The sequence below is a fragment of the Scylla paramamosain genome, chromosome 9 (genome assembly GCF_035594125.1).
Source record: "Scylla paramamosain isolate STU-SP2022 chromosome 9, ASM3559412v1, whole genome shotgun sequence".
NCBI lineage: Eukaryota > Metazoa > Arthropoda > Malacostraca > Decapoda > Portunidae > Scylla > Scylla paramamosain.
Genome location: NC_087159.1, coordinates 20740425 through 20762717, shown reverse-complemented (window position 1 = coordinate 20762717; position 22293 = coordinate 20740425). Strand labels below are relative to the sequence as shown.

At 41.3% G+C, this 22293-nt stretch overlaps 1 protein-coding gene across 13 annotated transcripts in view; it reads right to left on the bottom strand.

The window, feature by feature from the left end:
- LOC135103708 (uncharacterized) overlaps positions 1–22293 on the bottom strand; it is a 254425-nt gene that overhangs the window by 173127 nt on the left and 59005 nt on the right. For 12 of the 13 annotated variants that reach the window (XM_064010312.1, XM_064010320.1, XM_064010321.1 and 9 more), the window contains exon 6: positions 5150–5326. The exons of the other annotated variant lie outside the window; for it this stretch is intronic. In XM_064010312.1, coding sequence (XP_063866382.1) covers positions 5150–5326 — 177 coding nt within the window. The remainder of the gene's footprint in view (positions 1–5149; positions 5327–22293) is intronic. 13 annotated transcript variants of the gene reach the window in all.

Sequence of the window (22293 nt, the reverse complement as noted above, 5' to 3'; positions counted from 1 at the left end):
CTCTCTAAGGTTCTGGACTCCTTGGTTCCTCCCCTGTTTCCTGAGCTTCCCTCACTGGATCTGATTTTTCAGAAGACCCTGTTTTTGGTTGCCTTAGCTTCTGGCCTGCATAGTTCACAGCTATGTGCCTTGTCTCATCATCCTGTCTGGACTGTTTTGCTTTTGGTGACATCCAGGTTTCACTGGCCCCTGTCCCTTCCTTTCTGGCCAAGAACAAATGGGAAGATCACCACCTTCCCCCAAATTGTTATTCCAGCTTGGTTTCAAGTGGAGTTCATCATCCTCTGTGTCCTGTCTCTTCTCTCTGCTAGTATCTTCTAGCTTTTACCAATTCTTCTTCGTACCATCTCTTTGTCTGGCCCAGCTCTCTTCACCCTGTCTCCAGTGTCCACATCATGCAGGTTTTGTGCAATGTTATCTAGTGTGCAGACCCAGGAACTTGCCCCAGAGGTCAGGATGTCCAGAAAATGGTAGCTTCATTGCTTTTTCTTCATTCCCATTCTTTGAAGGCTACTCACTTATAAAGCCAGTGGAGCTCAGCTCACACTTTCATCCATCACTACCTCTCCACTCAAGTCAACGATATGCCCTGTGTCATGGTGGGATCAGACCCTCCTGCCTAACCAATCCTTTGCTTGAGACCTCATAGATTCAGGGTCTCTTTTTTTGTATTTTACAAAATTTCCAGTTGGTTTTCTGGGTTTTGGTCATAACTTACAGACCTATGTCCCTTTGCATGTGGGGCCTTAGTGTGGGTTTTCTTGGTCTTGTTAGGGAACATTCTTGCAGTTTCCCCATCAGGTTGGTCTTAATCAGTGTTTGCACTTGGAGAGAGGTCCTGCTGCTTACGTCACAGCTGTGGATCTTCAGTCTTCTTGTTTGGCAAGTATGTGTCCCAGGTTGATGTCTTCCTAGAAAACCTCCACTTAGGAAGGAGCAATGGCATCCATGAAGTGGCCACCAAAATGGGATTTTAAATGGAATGAAAAATCACTTTTTTTTGGTAGCACTGTGTGGATGCCAATGTTTAGTTTCCTTCTCCCCTTGCCCTGTTTCATTCAGACCCCACCTGGCTTACATATTTTCTGATGGTGTGTGCTACATATCCTGTCCTTACCTTCCTAGTAGGTTTCGGATTAGTTGATAGAAAGGTGTTTAGGTGGGAGGGTTGAACAGGACAGGTGCTTTGTTTTTGCCTTTTTCTATGACATCTTTGCTTGTTGAGTGTTTGTTGTCAATAGCTGCCTACTTATATGTAGATGTTGCAATTTGCTGAATCCAGACTTCCATCTCAAATACATTGATGCAAGTCCTGTGCATAAAGCATTGGTATCCCCTCAGTGACACCGAAAATAGATTTTTTCAAAACACCAATTTTATTGTGTTAAGTGAATTTCAAATATACTTAATAAGTGTGAGACATATTTTTGTGTGTGAGACGTATTTTTGTGGTTTAAATCATAAACACTGTTATTTCTGACCCTTGTAAGGGTGGTTTCAATATTCGCAGATTTTTGCTATTTCATGGTATTTTTTTTTTTTTAATGTAGGAGGGGCAGTGGACAAGGACAACAAAAATCCAATAAAAAAAAAATGCCCACTGAAATGCCAGTTCCATAAAAGGGTCCAAAGCGGAGGTCAAAAATTGAAGGATAAATGTCTTGAAACCTCCATCTTGAAGGAATTCAAGTCATAGGAAGGTGGAAATACAGAAGCAGGCAGGGAGTTCCAGAGTTTACCAGAGAAATGGATGAATGATTGAGAATACTGGTTAACTCTTGCATTAGAGAGGTGGAGAGAATAGAGGTGAGAGAAAGAAGAAAGTCTTGTGCAGTGAGGCCACGGGAGAAGGGGAGGCATGCAGTTAGCAAGATCAGAAGAGCAGTCAGCATGAAAATAGCAGTAGAAGACAGCTAGAGATACAACAATGTGGCGATGAGAGAGAGGCTGAAGACAGTCAGTTAGAGGAGAGGAGTTGATAAGATGAAAAGCTTTTGATTCCACCTGTCTAGAAGAGCAGTATGAGTGGAACCCCCCCAGACATGTGAAGCATACTCCATACATGAACGGATAAGGCCCTTGTACAGAGTTAGCAGCTGGGGGGGGTGAGAAAAACTGGCAGAGATGTCTCAGAACACCTAACTTCATAGAAGCTGTTTTAGCTAGAGATGAGATGTGAAGTTTCCAGTTCAGATTATAAGTAAAGGACAGACAGTGTAGAAGAGGGGGACAGTTGAGTGTCATTGAAGAAGAGGGGATAGTTGTCTGGAAGGTTGTGTCAAGTTGATAGATGGAGGAATTGAGTTTTTGAGGCATTGAACAATACCAAGTTTGCTCTGCCCCAATCAGAAATTTTAGAAAGATTAGAAGTCAAGCGTTCTGTGGCTTCCCTGCGTGAAATATTTACTTCCTGAAGGGTTGGATGTCTATGAAAAGACGTGGAAAAGTGCAGGGTGGTACCATCAGCGTAGGAGTGGATAGGACAAAAAGTTTGGTTTAGAAGATCATTAATGAATAATAAGAAGAGAGTGGGTGACAAGACAGAACCCTGAGGAACACCACTGTTAATAGATTTAGAAAAACAGTGCCCGTCTACCACAGCAGTAATAGAACAGTCAGAAAGGAAACTTGGGATGAAGTTACAGAGAGAAGGATGGAAGCTGTAGGAGGGTAGTTTGGAAATCACAGCTTTGTGCCAGACTCTATCAAAAGCTTTTTTTACATGTCCAAGGCAAGAGCAAAAATTTCACCAAAATCTCTAAAAGAGGATGACCAAGACTCAGCAAGGAAAGCCAGAAGATCACCAGTAGAGCGGCCCTGATGGAACCCATACTGGTGATCAGATAGAAGGTTGTGAAGTGAGAGATGTTTAAGAATCTTCCTGTTGAGGATAGATTCAAAAACTTTAAATAGGCAGGAAATTAAAGCAATAGGGCAGTAGTTTGAGAGATTAGAACGGTCACCCTTTTTTTGGAACAAGCTGAATTTAGGCAAACTTCCAGCAAGAAGGAAAGGTAGATGTTAACAGACAGAGCTGAAAGAGTTTGACTAGGCAAGGTGCAAGCACGGAAGCACAGTTTTGGAGAACAATAGGAGGGACCCCGTCAGATCCATAAGCCTTCCGAGGGTTTAGGCCAGCAAGGGCCTAAATTTTAATAGGTAGCATGAAGTAGTCAGAGGGTGGAGGTTAGGAAGGAACAAGCCCAGAATTGTCTAAGTTATAGTTTTAGCAAAGGTTTGAGCGAACAATTCAGCTTTAGAAATAGATGTGATAGCAGTGGTGCCATCTCGTTGAAATAAAGGAGAGAAAGAAGAAGCAAAGTTATTGGAGATATTTTTGGCTAGATGCCAGAAGTCACGAGGGGAGTTAGATCTTGAAAGGTTTTGACACTTTCTGTTAATGAAGGACTTTTTGGCTAGTTGGAGAACAGACATGGCATGGTTCCGGGCAGAAATATAAAGTGCATGAGATTCTGGTGATGGAAGGCTTAAATACCTTTCGTGGGCCACCTCTCTGTCATGTATAGCACGAGAACAAGCTATTCAAACCAAGGTTTGGAAGGTTTAGGTCAAGAAAAAGAGTGAGGAATGTACGCCTCCATGCCAGACACTATCACCTCTGTTATGCGCTTAGCACACAAAGACGGATCTCTGACACGGAAGCAGTAGTCATTCCAAGGAAAATCAGCAAAATACCTCCTCAGGACCCCCAACTAGCAGAGGCAAAACGCGAGGCACCTTCGCTTAGGGGGATCCTGAGGAGGGATTGGAGTGATAGGACAAGATACAGATATGAGATTGTGATCAGAGGAGCCCAACAGAGAAGAAAGGGTGACAACAGGAAAATGGAAATGGTCAAGAATGTTGGGCGTATCTCCAAGACGGTCAGGAATACGAATAGGGTGTTGCACCAATTGCTCTAGGTCGTGGAGAATAGCAAAGTTGAAGGCTAGTTCACCAGGATGGTCTGTGAAGGGAGAGGAAAGCCAAAGCTGGTGGTGAACACTGAAGTCTCCAAGAATGGAGATCTCTGCAAAAGGGAAGAGGGTCAGACTGTGCTCCACTCTGGAAGTTAAGTAGTCAAAGAATTTCTTATAGTCAGAGGAGTTAGGTGAGAGGTATATGGCACAGATAAATTTAGTTTGAGAGTGACTCTGTAGTCATAGCCAGATGGTGGAAAACTCGGAAGATTCAAGAGCATGGGCATGAGAGCAGGTTAAGTCATTGCGCACATAAACGCAACATCCAACTTTGGATTGAAAATGAGGATAGAGAAAGTAGGAGGGAACAGAAAAGGGGCTACTGACAGTTGCCTCAGACACCTGAGTTTCAGTGAGGAAAAGAAGATGAGGTTTAGAAGAGGAGAGGTGTTCTACAGATTGAAAATTAGATACTGAGGAGGGATTGGAGTGATAGGACAAGATACAGATATGAGATTGTGATCAGAGGAGCCCAACAGAGAAGAAAGGGTGACAACACAAGAAGGATTAGAATGTTGCAGAAGTTAATGAAGAAAATGTTGAGGGGGGTGTCAAGACACTTAGGGTCATCGACAGAAAGGCCGTCCGACCTGGGGACATTTATGATCCCCTCCCCAGATGGGGACTCCAAGGCTGGTGTAGGAGTCGCCATGATAATTTTGAAATTTTTGAGTGAAGGGTTTGTGTGTTATTAGGTGCTTGTAGTTTTGTGTGGAGGAAGAGAGTTGTCTTTAGAAGGCAGGCTGTGACTGTCCCCTTGTGTTGTGAGACACAAAGGGAAATGTTCAGTGAGGTCACAGCTGGGTTTAATGATAAGTTCACAGCACTCCCTGAACATTGCTTTAGACTTCACTGGGAGTAATTATTGTTTCAGCAGGTGTCTACTGCCTCCTCCATGTAACCCCAATGAATAGTGGGGGAACACTGTATAGTTGAAGAGGCTGAGCAAGACTGCCATGTGAAATTTCACCCCAGCTGTGAGCTTCTTGCTCCAAAACTATACTACATTTTCTACATGCACTGCAGTCTCTGTTATTTTCCTCCAAGGTACTTTATGCAGTATTGGTGAAGATAGGTTCATGATGGTTGAACATAGGATACTAATTTAACCCATGGTGGTAAATCTCTTTAACTAATGTTAAACACATCATCCTGTCACTTCTACTTACCCAGGCCAGGATGCTTATCCTTGAGATGAACTTTGAAGGTAGTGGACTGAATAGAAGCATAGTCACAGTAGGGGCAGCGATATGGCCGAACACCTGAATGTTGCATCTTGTGTCGCCGCAGAGAATTATGGTCAGAAGTGCGGTACTTACACTTTTCACAGGCAAATGGCTTCTCACCTGAAAAAAACATACATTTTAGTCTTTCTGGTAATTCAGAAGCCCTGTAACAACAATGTAAATATATAATAAACATTAATCTCAATAATAAAACTTAATTTAAGCATAATCTCTATAGCTCAATAATAAAACTTAAGTATAATCTCTATAGTCATATTAGGATGAGCTCTTCTTCAATAAGTGTTACTGCATGACATCACATGTTTGTGAGTTTTAAACTAGAATGCATAGTAAAACTTCCACAAGTTGTCACAATACAAACTCAACCTTTGATGAATTATCAAAATTCTGACATGAAGTATCATTAAATTTTACCCATGGAAACCCCTCCTGCAGGCTCAGAGTTTTCAGTTTTATTTCTTTCCTCCCTCTTGAGCCTCTCTTTACACTTTGCTCAGAGGACATGATATTAATAAGGGCTGCTGGTTCTGATTCTGCTTGAAAGTTGAGGTTTAGCCTTTTGCAAAGCCACTTCCTTGATGTAATCTTGTTTAAAATTTCTTTTTGTAGTCTGATCTGCAATATTGTTTCTCTAAAATATCATTTAATTTTCCTTGTACTTTTCTCTCTTTTCTACCAAAAACTATACTTCATTTTTGTTGCTGTTTCAATGATAAGACACCTTAAGACATTGGACTAGAGATATGATGCAATCTGCTGGTACTGACCTCACCATTTTCTCACCTCACTCCACCAGGTCTGCCTTGTCTAGTAAACCATCCCTGACAATGCCCCTGTCCACCATTATGTCTTCAGTAGGATGGTCCAGGGAATCCACTTTTGCAAAATTTTATAAAAGGCTAATAGGCAACATTTTTTATAATTAAGATTGGGTAAATGACTATGCTCTTAGTAGTCAACATCATATGTCTTTCCAATTAAGCACTTGGCAAATGAACATGCATACATATAGTCGTCAGAGACGTTTTGTCTCTGCTAGTTGGAGGGACCTGAGGAGGTATTTTGCTGATTTTCCTTGGAATGACTACTGCTTCCATGTCAGAGACCCATCTTTATGTGCTGAGCGCATAACAGAGGTGATAGTGTCTGGCATGGAAGCGTACATTCTTCACTCTTTTTCTTGACCTAAACCTTCCAAACCTTGGTTTAACATAGCTTGTTCTCATACTATACTATACATGATAGAGAGGTGGCCCACAAAAAGTACTTAAGCCTTCCATCACCAGAATCTCACGCACTTTATATTTCTGCCCGGAACACATACCAAGTCTGTTCTCCAACTAGCTAAAAACTCCTTCATTAACAGAAAGTGTCAAAACCTTTCAAGATCTAACTCCCCTCGTGACTTCTGGCATCTAGCCAAAAATATCCCCAATAACTTTGCTTTTTCTTCTTTCTCTCCCTCCTTTATTTCAACCAGATGGCACCACTGCTATCACATCTATTTCTAATGCTGAACTTTTCGCTCAAAACCTCTGCTAAAAACTCTACCTTGGATGATTCTGGGCTTGTTCCTCCTTCTCTTCCACCCTCTCACTACTTCATGCTACTTATTAAAATTCTTCGCAGTGATGTTTTCCATGCCCTCCTGGCCTAAACTCTCCGAAGGCTTATGGACCTGATGGGGTCCCTCCTATTGTTCTCCGAAACTGTGCCTCCGTGCTTGCACCTTGCCTAGTCAAACTCTTTCAGCTCTGTCTGTCAACATCTACCTTTCCTTCTTGCTGGAAGTTTGCCTACATTCAGCCTGTTCCTAAAAAGGGTGACCGTTCTAATCCCTCAAACTACCGTCCAATTGCTTTAATTTCCTGCCTATCTAAAGTTTTTGAATCTATCCTCAACAGGAAGATTCTTAAACATCTATCACTTCACAACCTTCTATCTGATCGCCAGTATGGGTTCCGTCAAGGCCACTCTACTGGTGATCTTCTGGCTTTCCTTACTGAGTCTTGGTCATCCTCTTTTAGAGATTTTGGTGAAACTTTTGCTGTTGCCTTGGACATATCAAAAGCTTTTGATAGAGTCTGGCACAAAGCTTTGATTTCCAAACTACCCTCCTACAGCTTCTATCCTTCTCTCTGTAACTTCATCTCAAGTTTCATTTCTGACCATTCTATTGCTGCTGTGGTAGACAGTCATTGTTCTTCTCCTAAATCTATTAACAGTGGTGTTCCTCAGGGTTCTGTCCTGTCACCTGCTCTCTTCTTATTATTCATTAATGATCTTCTAAACCAAACTTCTTGTCCTATTCACTCCTACGCTGATAATACCACCCAGCTCTTTTTCACGTCTTTTCATAGACGTCCAACCCTTCAGGAAGTAAACATTTCACGCAGGGAAGCCACAGAATGCTTGGCTTCTGATCTTTCTAAAATTTCTGATTGGGGCAGAGCAAACTTGGTATTGTTCAATGCCTCAAAAACTCAATTCCTCCATCTATCAACTCGACACAACCTTCCAGACAACTATCCCCTCTTCTTCAATGACAGTCATCTGTCCCCCTCTTCTACACTGAACATCCTCAGTCTGTCCTTTACTTATAATCTGAACTGGAAACTTCACATCTCATCTCTAGCTAAAACAGCTTCTATGAAGTTAGGCGTTCTGAGACGTCTCCATCAGTTTTTCTCACCCCCCCAGTTGCTAACTCTGCACAAGGGCCTTATCCGTCTATGTATGGAGTATACTTCACATGTCTGGGGGGGTTCCACTCATATTGCTCTTCTAGACAGGGTGGAATCAAAAACTTTTCGTCTCATCAACTCCTCTCCTCTAATTGACTGTCTTCAGCCTCTCTCTCATCACCACAATGTTGCATGTCTAGCTTTCTTCTACCACTATTTTCATGCTAACTGCTCTTCTGATCTTGCTAACTGCGTGCCTCCCCTCTTCCCATGTCCTCGCTGTGCAAGACTTTCTTCTTTCTCTCACCCCTATTCTGTCCACCTCTCTAATGCAAGAGTTAACCAGTATTCTCAATCATTCATCCCTTTCTCTGGTAAACTCTGAAACTCCTTGCCTGCTTCTGTATTTCCACTTTCCTATGACTTGAATTCCTTCAAGATGGAGGTTTCAAGACACTTATCCTTCAATTTTTTACTACCGCTTTGGACCCTTTTATGGGACTGGCATTTCAGTGGGCATATTTTTTATTAGATTTTGTTCCTCTTGGCCAGTGTTCCTCCTACATAAAAAAAAATAGTGATGTTGGCCTGCAGGAAGACTGGGATTTAGATAGCTGTAGGCCCCTCTGGTCTCTCTTGATGTCATGAATGACTTCCCATTACTAAATAGGGGAGCATCCAGCAGTTAGGACAGGCAGTTATGGAGTCAGTGCACAGGCCTTTGATCAAATGGACCTCCAAACTGGAAGCAATGAAAAAGGTCTGCTGCAAATGATGTCACCCTGCCCAGCTGATTGGGTCCCATTACACCAGGAACAGTCAACTGGGAGCTAGCAGGTGCTAACTGAGTGCCCAATCCTTAGGCACCCTGGGCAGCAGAGGAAAGGGAGAAGGAATGGTTGTGGCTGGTACACCACCTCCTGTATGATGACTCACCCAGGCAGAAACCCCTCACCTTGATCACCTTATGGTGATCCTTAGCAGGCAGTGGTTAGGGATACAGCCAATGTCTCGGACCTCACCATCATCTAAGGACCTAAAACTCTGCCAGATCTCTTCTACATCAGTATCCTCTGTGAGGGGCCCCATTCTGATATACTGGAAAGTTTCCAAACTTCTCTCAGTATTTTAACAAGTCACTTTCCAGTCCAAAAAAAAAAAGAAAGAATTTTTTTCCAATATTAGCAATTTCAGGGATGTTGTGTTCTCATATGGTAATAATGAGTGCTGCCCTATTACTAAGTGAGGTTTCCTCTTTGGGGCAAAACAATGAAGGCATGGAAGACCTTAGGATTAACAACAAAGACCCAGGCATCATCAACAGCTCAGAGTAAAAGAAACCTTCCTGTTTGCATCAGGAGTCTCAGTAGATGTAGGGATGTATGCAAGGTCTTTTCTTGGCCTTCTTTATTTGAGGAAGGCTTTTTAGTGGTAGTGATGGCAAGATCCAGAAAGTTTGCATCCATGTTGGAGATGTCAGCTGCAAACTTCACTGATATAACAGAAGAAGGAAGTGGTGACTGTGATATAACTAATCAGGTGATCTCCAAAGTTCTAGGATAATATTTGCTTTGTTTGGTACCTGTGAGCTGCACAAAGTAGGGAAACATTTGCAGCACACCCACAACTGCTGCCCAAAAAGTAAATATAGAGTCTCTTTTCTGGAAGCAATCAGCACACATCTGCATGGGACAAACATCAGGAGAGAGGTTATTTATGAATGTACCTCCCAAATGTTTTTCTTCCGTAGTTTTAATTATCTTGTTTTCCATTTTGTCAATATTTATTTATCTCCTCTTGCTCTTACAAAAGCCTAATTCTACACATTCCTTTGAGTTAAACTCAATTCCCCATCATATCCCGTATTATTATTATTATGCACCAAGAACATAACTGGTTCCAATATAGACCCCTGTTGAACACTGCTCTTAACCTTGCTCCATGACAATTCCTGATCCTCACCTGTCTTTCAGATACTCTTTCATCTACTTTAGTACTAACCTTCCTTTCAAACCACCTGTGTTCTAACTTCCATAGCAATCTTTTGTGGGATACCTAAGCTAATTTTGGATATATAATCTATCCATACAGCTCTTTCTTGCACAAAGTCAATTAGAAACTTAATAAATTTGTTGCACATGATCTTCCACTACTGCATCCAAAGTGATATTTAGAAAAAGAATTTGTTCTAAAAACTGCATCCATCTATTTTCATTATTTTTTTTTTACATTTTAACAATGGCACTTGTAATACTGGTCCAAAATTTAAACTTCTGTTATCTCCTCTAAACTGGAAAGATAATTGCTTTTTTCAAGTCCGAGGCACTTGTGTGTGTGTGTGTGTGTGTGTGTGTGTGTGTGTGTGTGTATGTGTGTGTGTGTGTGTGTGTGTGTGTGTGTGTGTGTGTGTGTGTGTGTGTGTATTTACCTAGTTGTGAAATACAGGACAAAAGCCACATTAGGCTCATGCTGTCCTGTCTCCATATCGACTTTTATCTAGATTTTCTTTAAATTTATGAATTGTCTTCGCACACAGTCTCATCCTTAAATTCATTCCACACTGTTATACTTCTGTATGGGAAGTTATGTTTCTTGATGTTCCTTCTGCAAACACTCCTTTTCAATCTCCTTCCATGTCCTCTTGTGTCTCTCGTATCTGGTATCAAGAGGTATTCTCTGTCCAACTTTTCCATTACTTCCAATATTCTAAATATTGCTATCAAATCACCTCTTTCCCTCCTTTTTTCTAGTGTAGTCAGGCCCAATCTCTTCAACCTTTTCTCATAACTATACTCTCTTAAGCTTGCAGGGATTTTAGTTACAGCTCTCTGGATTCTTTCTTTCTTGTATCCTTTTTCAAACTTGGCAACCACACTAACACTGTGTACTCCAATCTCGGACGTATCATCATTGTTATCAGCTTTTTTTATCATATCTTCATTAGTATAGGAGAATGCTATCTTGATGTTTCTCAGCAGATTATATGTTTCTCCTATGATTTTGTTTATGTGCTTCCCAAATGATAAATTATCAGTAATAATTACCCCTAGGTCTTTTTCTTCTGATCTTATAGAGATTTCCTTATTCCCTAAGTAATAGTTGCCAACTGGTCTTCTCACACTTTTTCCAAACCTCATCACACTACATTTTTTAGCATTAAACTCCATGTTCCACCTCAATGACCATTCATTAATCTTAATTAAGTCCTGATTTAAAGCATTGCAGTCCTCTTCATTTGTTTCATTTGTTTAGCATCATCAGCAAAAAGGTTCATGTAACTTTCTACACCTGTCACATCACTTACATAAACTGTGAACATAATAAGTGTAAGTACTAAACCTTGTGGGACTCCAATTATTACCATTCACCAGTTCGACCTGCTGCCTTTGATTACTGTCCTCATTTCTCTGTTTGTCAAAAAGTCAGTCATCCACTTTAACACTGATCCACTGAGTCCTCTAGTTTTTTCCAATTTCCATATTAGTCTTCTGTGTGGAACTTTATCAAGTGCTTTTCTCAGATCTAAGTATATGCAGTCAGCCCATCCATCTCATATCTATTACTCTTGAGTACAAACTTATCAAATTCGTAACACAAGATCTTCCTTTTCTGAAACCAAACTGTTTCTGTTATCACCTTGTTGTCTTGTAAGTATTTCACCCATCTGTTCTCAATGATCTTTTCACAAATCTTCGCCACCACACTTGTGAGCAATACAGGTCTACAAATTAATGGATCTTCTTTACTTCCGGTCTTGTGAATTGGGGTAATATCCACCCATTTCCAATCTATAAGTACTCTACCTTTTAAAAGGTTGGTGCTAATCATATTGTGCAGCGGTGAGACTAATTGTGAGCAACAGTCTTTTAAATTCCAACTTGATACACCATCAGGACCCATTGCTTTCCTTACATCCAGGTCTTCCAACATATTTTTTACTTCTTCTACTGATGTTTTAATCTCCTTTAGGTCGGTCCCTTTTTCTAACGCTGTCTCTCACCTCTGAAATCATTTTCCTTAGTAAACACAGAGTGGAAATATCTGTTAAACACTTCAGCCACCTCTTTTGGGTCTTCCACTGTCTCTTCTCCAGCTTTTACTGTGCTTTTTTCATCTTTACTCTTTAATTTTCCATTGATGAATTTATAAAATAATTTTGGTTGGTCTTTACATTTCTCCACATTCTTTTCAAAATTTTTCTGTTCATCTCTGCAAGTTTTGACATATTCATTTCTCTTCCTTATATAATTGTTCCACAGGTCCAGTCTCTTGTTTTTCTTCCACTTGTTCCATGCTTTTTCCCTCTCCAGTCTAGCTGTTGCACATCTCCTATTGTACCAATCCTTTTTGAAAAGGTTCTCTGTTGATCTTTTGGGTACCCATTTCTCTACTCCCTTATTATAAACATCCAGGAAAGCTGTCCACTTTTCCTCTATGTCTTTCTTTTGAATAACTATGTTCGAATTCACTTCACTGAAATACTTCCTAAGTTGTCCAAAGTTAGTCTTGCTGTAGTCTTCTGTGGTCCTCTTTCCTTATACTGAGGTTATTATCCATAACTGTGAACTGAATCAGCACATGATCACTTTTTTCTATTGGGTTTATGTATTTAAGGTCTTCTACTATTTCTTGTTTCTTGGTGAAAATTAGATCAAGCCTTGAAGGTGCTTCATTTCCCCTAAATCTTGTGTTATCTGTAACCCATTGTGTCGGAAAATTTTCAATAGCCAGGTCTAGTAGCTTGTTCCCCCATGATGACTCACTGCCTTCTGTGGTCCAATTCTTCCAAGATATCTCTTTACAGTTAAAGTCCCCCATCAGGTGTATACAGTAAAATCCCTCTCATCCGGCATTCAAGTATCCGGCAGCTTCAAGTATCCGGCACATTTTTCCCCGAGCCTTAAAATCAATAAAAAATCAATGTGTACTCATAAAATCGATTAAAATTCCCGCACGAGGCATACTTTGTCCCGTCGCCACCAGAGCGCACTGCTTCGTGCCACCCGCAGCCCACTGCACTGTGTTTACTCAGTGACTCGGTCCCACGTGTGCACTGTTTATCGCCTGACGCCTTCATCATGCCTAAAGTTGTAGAAAAGAGGAAGCATGTTGTGCTTACACTTAAGCAGCTGATCAGATCAGCTGCTGATTAAGATCAGCTGATCTTTGTTATGGTAGGATGCGTGAGTGTAGGGTGGTGATTGTGGACATAATTTCACTTCTATTCAAGTATCCGGCAATATTCAAGTATCCGGCATGTCAGCGGTCCCGTTGATGCTGGATAAGAGGGATTTTACTTCGGCAAATCACTTGTCTGCTAGGTGGTGCCGTTCACATGAGATACACTACACTTCGCCACACAGACAGTTACTATGCAGACACCACACAAGTCGGACGTCGGTCCCGCCTCCTGTTAAGTTGTTACGACTTCTGTTATCGGTGAGTGATAGGAATATTACAGTTTTCTTGTTTGGATTGTGTATTATGATTTCCATTACCTGTTGTAAGGGTGGAGTATTGTCTTTAGTTATCCGTTACCTGATTATAGGGCGGAGTATTGCCTGTGGATATCCATTACCTGATAAGGGCGGAGTGTTGCCTATTTGAATCCGTTACCTGATTTAAGGGCGGATTATGGACTATAAATATCCGTTACCTTGTATAAGGGCGGATTATTGGTTATATGATATCCGTTACTTGGTATAAGGCGGATTATTGGCAAATATTTTATTCTATATATATATAACAATATTTGGGCACTCTCGTGAGCCGACATAGGTGCGAGATGGTTCCATCTTGTTACCCATTATTGGGGCAAGAGGAATATTGCCTTATTTACAAGCCTGGGGACATTTGACTTCCCAGATTACTATAGGGAAAAAATTTTTGATTTACAGTTGCCCTGTGTGTGAGGTTAAGGCACCCGTGGGGTTATAAAAGGAACTGCTGTTAAAAGGGGTGGCGTCTTGTTAACATTAGCCGCCATGTCTAGGACGCCTTCTGATGCTTGCCCCAGTCCTGAGAGATTCAGAACTACCAGTATGCCACGCACCTCAGCTAAGGTAAAGGAACTACACAAGGGGAGTAAACATGATGAAGAAAGATCCAGATCCAAGAGCCGTTCTACTCGTCATGAGAGGTTAAGTTACTCTCAGTCACCTTCCCCTTCTCCAAAATACACTGGTGAAGACAGCACTGCACCTTCTTTGGGCATGATTATGGATGCTTTGACTGAGTTGAGGAAAGACATGGACAAGCTTAAGAAGGAACATAGGGCTGTGAAGTCAAAAGCAGTTCATAACAATGCTCCCCTGTTGGTGTCAATACTTTGGTGCCTGATTCTCAGGAATCATAGGCAGGATTTTCTGGATTTAGAACTCCACTGAGGGAGGACAGTGATGAAGAAGAGGAAATCCAGAGGGATGTTCCTCATGATAGTATATTGTTACAAGGTGCTAAGAATTATGGACCCATGGAAACTGTCTCAAAAGAACTTGACAAGGAAATTGCTGCAATGGTGAACCACCTGTTTATTAATGGCATGAGGCACGAAGATTACAAAGCCATTGTAGAGGATGAGGTGACATTTAGACCAAGTAACTGCCATGCATTAACTCAAGTGGATTGCAACCCACAGGTCCAGGACGCGCTGCCTGCAGAGGCAAAGAAGGCAGACTTCCGCTTAAGGGAAGTGGGAAAAGATATTACCAAGGCAGCTACTATTGTTGTAAAATCGCTTACTGTGCTAGACAAGGTGGCACGTGATGAAGAGCACCAAATTATTGCAAATGAGGTGGCCATGCTCAATGGTGCATTGGCATTATTGGGTAATGCCCACTACAGAAATAACTTGACCAGGCAACATATCATAAAGAGGGACATTAATCCCAAATATTCTCATTTGTGTGCTGACAAGGCTCCCATGATGGGTCTATTGTTTGGGGATGACCTGTCACAAGCCACCAGAAATATTGAAGAGGCAGAAAGGCTGAAAACTAAGTTCATTTTTAAGAAGCCTACATCTTGGACTGCAAGCAGTGGCAGATTTGGTGGAGGTAAACAACGTAACTTTTTTGCCAAGGCCTCCTCCCGTGGATTCCCATCCAGATATCAGCCACATGGTTTTCACAGGATGTCCTCCAGTGGTGAACACAGGCGCTCCTACCCTGCTCAAGCTTGGACAACAAAAAACGTGAGAGGCCGGGGTCAACACAACCCCCGGCGTTAACCCAGGTGAGAGAACAATTTGAGGCTGGGCAACTTCACAAGTTTATCAATAAATGGCGTGTGATTACAAGTGACCTGTTCATTTTGGATATGGTGGAACATTGTCATCTGAATATAGATGAAGCTAATATCGGATATTTATTTAGAGAGGATATACAATATGTCTTTAGTGAGCAAGATAAACTGATTTTATGCATCAGGAGGTTAAAAAATTGTTAGAGATAAAGGCCATAATAGAGATACATAAACAGGATCAACAAATACTTTCACCAGTTTTTCTGAGGAAAAATAAGACTGGGGATTATAGGATGGTGTTAAATCTTGAAAAACTGAACAGGCATGTAGAATATACTCATTTTAAAATGGAAAATTTTGAACAAGCATTACAGTTGCTTAGTCAAGGAGATTATATGGCTTCTATAGACCTTAAGAAAGCCTATTATTCAGTAAAAATTGCAGAGGAACAACAAAAATATCTGTGTTTTAGATGGTTGGATAAGATTTACCAGTTCACATGTCTACCTAACGGGTTTTCGGATGGTCCTCGTCTATTTACAAAACTTCTGAAGCCAGTTTTCTCTACACTTAGGCATAAAGGCCACAACATCACTAGTTATATTGATGATACGCTTCTGTGTAGTAGCTCTTTGCCAAGATGTTTTGATTGCATGAATGACACCATTCAGTTGTTGCAGAGTGTAGGTTTCTGCATAAATGTGGAGAAATCTGTTTTGTGTCCCACTACGCGTATCGAGTATTTAGGTAACGTGATAGATTCGGTGGCCATGACAGTTACCTTGCCGGCGCGTAGGAGGGATAAGATTATACAGCATTGCTCTCAATTTAGTCAATATTTAGTCAATAGACAGAAAGAAAAAATTAGAATTGTGGCAAGAGTGATTGGCCTCCTGGTGGCAGCAATCCCAGCTGTAGAGATGGGGAAGATGCACTATAGGAGGATGGAAAGAGCAAAGATCAAGGCTTTGGAAGAGGCATGTGGAGACTTTAATAGATGGATGAACATTACAGAGGAGATTAAAACAGATTTAAACTGGTGGATTAAGGAATTGGAGAATCAAAACAGGAAAATATTCAGAAATGCACCAGATACTGAGTTGTTCACAGATGCTTCAAATCTAGGATGGGCAGGTTACCTAAATAGCATCACTATCAATGGCAGATGGCCCCCTGAAGAGGTGTGTTCGCACATTAATGTACGTGAATTATTGGCTATATTATTCTCATTGAGATCTTTTACACATCTCCTTAGAGGTTTACACGTCAGGGTGTTGTGTGATAACACCACAGCGATTAATTACATGAATGAAATGGGAGGTGTTAAGTCAATAGTTTGTGATGACATTAGTAGGGACATCTGGGAATGGTGTCTTAGTAATGGGGTATGGCTGACAGCTTCCCACATACCAGGCAAATGTAACGTCATGGCCGACGAGGCATCATGTTCCTTTAATGAGACATGAGTGGCAGCTGAATGAGATAATATTTAAGGAATTGTGTTCTATATTTGGGAATCCTTGTATAGACCTATTCGCTTCACGTTTGAACAAACAAATGACTCCATTCTGTGCATGGACACCAGATTCAGAGGCTGCATATATTGATGCATTTACAATTCCGTGGGCTAATTTTAAATTGGTTTACCTCTTTCCTCCCTTCTCTCTGATCTCTAGATGTCTGCAGAAGTTAAGGGAGGAAAGGACCAGAGGATGGATCATAGTGCCACTTTGGCCATCACAACCGTGGATGGGGGTGCTCCTTTGGATGCTAGTAGACGACCCTCGGGTCATACAGAGAAGGAAAAATGTGCTAACGCATCCGTCAACTGCAGAGGAACACCCAATAACGAAACACACAAATTTGATGGTTTGTCAGTTGTCCGGAAACAACTTGGAGAACGTGGCATATCTAAAGAAGGTACGGAAATCATTATGGCCTCTTGGAAACCAGCAAAAGGTAGACAATACAACACTCACATCAAGAGGTGGACACTCTTTTGTAGTAGAGGGAACATTAATCCCATTGCACCATCTGTAGCAGATATATTAAACTTTCTGTCTCATAACTTTCAAAGGGGTGTGGGTTATGAAAGCATTAACACAGCGAGAGGGGCTCTATCTGCAATTGGAATTATGGTGGAAGGCTGCAGAGCGGGCAATCACCCACTCGTCAACAGATTTCTGTGGGGAGTCTTCAACTTACGCCCTTCTACACCCAGGTATGCGACAACATGTGAAACTTGTATTACAAAAGATAAGACTCATGGAACCACTACACAGCCTAACACTGAAAGACTTGTCGTTAAAAATGGTGATGCTGATGGCAATGACACAAGCAGCCAGGATCCAAACTTTGCATTTATTATTGTCGGTGAATATGGCATTTGGAGAAGAATCTGTTTCAGTTTTGTTAGGAGGTAACATCAACCAATGAAGGCCAAAATTTAATGTTCGTACTATTGTATTTAAAGCTTATCCTCAGGATTACAGATTGTGTGTAGTCAAGACTATGAAAGAATATATAGAAAGAACTGAGAGGCTAAGGACAGAATCTGGAAATGCAGATGGGAGACTACTCATAAGTTATATAAAACCTCATAGGAGTGTTTCTAGGGACACGGTGGCAAGGTGTTTTAAGACCATGTTATGTAAGTATGGGATTGATACCAAGAGGTACACAGCAGGTAGTATTAGACCTGCGTCAGTGTCTAAGGCCAAGGCACTGGATGTGCCTATTGCCACCATCATGGCAAAAGCTGGTTGGACGCAGGAAGCCACATTTGCTAAATATTATAATAAGGATATACAAGGGGAAATAGACCCTTTTCAAGAAGTAGTGCTAGGCTCAGTATAATGTAAGATTTGAAATGTTATCAGCAGTAAAAATCATGTTCTATTTTCATAAATGAAATTGGGTTTTTATAATAGGAATTTTTATTTACACCTATTTACAAAATGTTAATTTTGACAGAACCCTTTACATGACTTTAAAATCTCATGTGAACGGCACCATCTAGCAGACAAGTGATTTGCCGAAGTAAAATTACAGAAGTACATGAGACTTACTGTAGGTTAGTTGAAATGTGCTTCGGATTTTGTGAGGCACATCACGTCTGCTAGATGGTAGAATTCACATGCCCTCCACTCCCTCCCTTTGTTAATTGATGATTCTTGGTCTACACAACAAAAATTCACTGACTGGAAGGGTTGGGAGATAATATTTCATGTGGGTAGTTGTATCTTTAAAGACTGACTGTGTGGCGAAGTGTAGTGTATCTCATGTGAACTCTACCATCTAGCAGACGTGATGTGCCTCGCAAAATCCGAAGCACATTTCAACTAACCTACGGTAAGTCTCATGTACTTTAACAAAGTACACGAGACTTACCGTAGGTCAGTTGAAGTGTACTTCTAATTTTTCGAGGCAAATCACCTCTGCTGGTGCGGAGATTTCACATGAGAGAGTGCGTCATGCGCTGCCGGCAGTTGTTTGCTGAGCAGCTCAGCCAAACATGTCCTTGTGTCCTCAAGCATTTTCTTATATTCATCCTCTCTCCAAGAGTTGGAATAGGGGGGAACATAAGTCACCACAACGTTATGGTATCTTACAATATTCTGTCTTAAGCTTATTTTCAATACTTCTGTCTCCTCCACCCCATATGTGACAGATGCCACTAATAAATCCTTCCCAACTAGAAGCATCACACCTCCTCCCCGTTTATCCTTTCTATTTCTCATCCAGAGGTTGTATTTTCCTCCACCAATATTTAATATATACCCTTCACTTGCCAATTTAGTTTCAACAATTCCCATGATGTCCAGTTTCTCCTCTTTTAAATAGTCTTCTAATTCCAACACTGCCGACATTAGTCCATTTATGTTCGTGTATGCTACTTTTATTCTTCCCCTTCCACATTTACTTCCCTCCTGTACCACTTTCTCAACTTCATGTCCATGACCCTCCAAAAGAACTGTTTTTTTTCTCCACCTCTGATAGTTTTCCATTTTTTTTCACTTGCTTCTTTTCTTATTTACAGTATCTCTCTCTTCTCTAGTTCTATCTTTTTTTTATCCACACTTGTTTGTTTTCTTCCACCTTGGCCAGTTTCCAGGATTTACTCAGTATTTCTTCAGCTGCCACTTGTGACCTAAACCTTATTTTCATAGGATGCTGTCCACTCTCAACATATCTACCCAATCTTTTAATTTCTTCAATCTCTCCAGTCAGCTCTTTTTCTTCTTGTAATGTCCCCACTAATTTTTCACACATATCTTTTCCTTCTTTTCTCTTTCAGTCCACTGAGGTGTACACTCTTCCTTCAGGCCAAATACCACAACAGTTTTTTTCTTATCCACAGTGTCTCTCACCAAGTTTTTTTTCTGTTTTATAACTTGAAAAACTTTTTCCATTAGCTTTGTGATGTTTGCTTTGGTTTATTCCTCCACAATTTTCCTAAAATTGATCTTTTCTTCCTCTTGTTCTTTCTTCCAATTTTCCTGTTTTATGTTTAACTCTTCCACTTTGCCTTCATATTCCATTGCTTTCTTTTCATATAATGTTAGTTTTTTATGTAGATCGTCATATGCACCTTTCCACACCCCCTTCTCGGTGATCAGAGTTTCAACCATCTTCTCCATCTCGTCAAATCTATCCTTCATTTCCTTCATTTCGGTTTCCAGTGTGATAATTCTCCTTCTCATCATAGCTTCCCCGACCCTTCAGTCCTCTTCCCCAAATCCCGAGAAGTCTCTCTGTCTCGCCTTTGGGACGGTCCACATTGGTGTAAACAACACAGTGAGGATCAAAGTAGCCCCCTCTTCACTGCTCATTATAACAATTTAACTGCTTTCTAAAAAAACAGTTTTGGAGATAGGACAGCAATGAGTAAAACCAGTGTGAACGCTCACCTCTGTATTTACACTAGGGCAGCTCTCAGCAATGTAGATGGCTGGTGTGTGTGTGTGTGTGTGTGTGTGTGTGTGTGTGTGTGTGTGTGTGTGTGTGTGTGTGTGTGTGTGTGTGTGTGTGTGTGTGTGTGTGTGTGTGTGTGTGAGTGCATGTCAGGGGCATAACTTGAGTATATTTGACACCCTGAGCAAATCTATAGACTTTAAGGAGGAGGCAGAAGACACCTGCCAAAATGATAATTACTCCCAGTGAGGTCTAAAGCACTGTTCAGGGGGTGCTGTGAACTTATCATTAAACCCAGCTGTGACCTCACTGAACATTTCCCTTTGTGTCTCACAAGACAAGGGGGTAGTCACAGCCTGCCCTCTAAAGACAACTCTCTTCCTCCACACAAAACCACAAGCACTCTTCACTGAAAAACTCAAAATTATCATGGCGCCTCCTACACCAGCCTTGGAGCCCCCATCTGGGGAGGGCGCCACAGATGTTCCCAGGTCCGACTGCTCTTCTGATAATGACCCTAAGTGTCTTGACACCCCTCTCAACTTTTCTTCATTAACTTCTGCAACATTTGTGGTCTAAGATCTAATTTTCAATCTGTAGAAAACCACCTCTCCTCTTCTAAACCTCATCTTCTTTTCCTCATTGAAACTCAGTGTCTGAGACAACTGACAGTAGCCCCTTTTCTGTTCCCTCTTACTTTCTCTATCCTCATTTTTAATCCAAAGCTGGATGTTGCGTTTATGTGTGCGACAACCTAACCTGCTCTCGTGCCCACACTCTTGAATCTTCCGAGTTTTCCACCATCTGGCTACGACTACAAAGTCACTTTCAAACTAAATTTATCTGTGCTGTATACCTCTCACCTAACTCCTTTGACTAGAAGAAATTCTTTGATTACTTAACTTCCAAAGTGGAGTACATTCTGACTCTCTTCCCTTTTGCAGAGATCTCCATTCTTGGAGACTTCAATGTTCACCACCAGCTTTGGCTTTCCTCTTCCTTCATTGACCATCCTGGTGAACTAGCCTTCAACTTTGCTATCCTCCACGACCTAGAGCAATTGGTGCAACACCCTACTCGTATTCCTGACCATCTTTGAGATACGCCCAACATTCTTGACCTTTTCCTGACCTTTAATCCTTCTGCTTATGCTGTCACCCTCTGTTCTCTGTTGGGCTCCTCCAATCACAATTTCATATCTGTATCTTGTCCTATTGCTCCAATCCCTCCTCAGGATCCCCCTAAGCGAAGGTGCCTCTGGCATTTTGCCTCCACTAGTTGAGGGGACCTGAGGAGGTATTTTGTCGATTTTCCTTGGAATGACTATTGCTTCCATGTCAGAGACCCATCATTGTGTGCTGAGCACATAACAGAGGTGATAGTGTCTGGCATGGAGGCGTACATTCCTCACTCTTTTTCTTGACCTAAACCTTCCAAACCTTGGTTTAACACAGCTTGTTCTCGTGCTATACATGATAGAGAGGTGGTCCACAAAAGGTACTTAAGCCTTCCATCACCAGAATCTCATGCACTTTATATTTCTGCCCGGAACCATACCAAGTCTCTTCTCCAACAAGCCAAAAACTTCTTCATTAATAGAAAGTGTCAAAATCTTTCAAGATCTAACTCCCCTTGTGACTTCTGGCATCTAACCAAAAATATCTCCAATAACTTTGCTTCTTCTTCTTTCCCTCCTTTATTTCAACCAGATGGCACCACTGCTATCACATTTATCTCTAAAGCTGAACTTTTTGCTCAAACCTTTGCTAAATCATCTACCTTAGACAATTCCTCTCTCTCCTCCACCCTCTGACTACTTCATGCTACCTATTAAAATTTTTGGCAATGATGTTTTTCCATGGCCTCGCTGTCCTAAACCCTCAGAAGACTTATGGACTTGATGGGGTCCCTCGTATTGTTCTCCGAAACAGTGCCTCCATGCTTGCACCTTGCCTAGTCAAACTCTTTCAACTCTGTCTATCAACATCTACCTTTCCTTCTTGCTGGAAGTTTGCTGGCAAACTTCCAGCAAGTTTAAGGAAATTAAAGCAATAGGATGGTAGTTTGAGGGATTAGAACGGTCACCCTTTTTAGGAACAGGCTGAATGTAGGCAAATTTCCAGCAAGAAGGAAAGGTAGATGCTGACAGACAGAGTTGAAAGAGTTTGACTAGGCAAGGTGCAATCACAGTTTTGGAGAACAATAGGAGGAACCCCATCAGGTCCA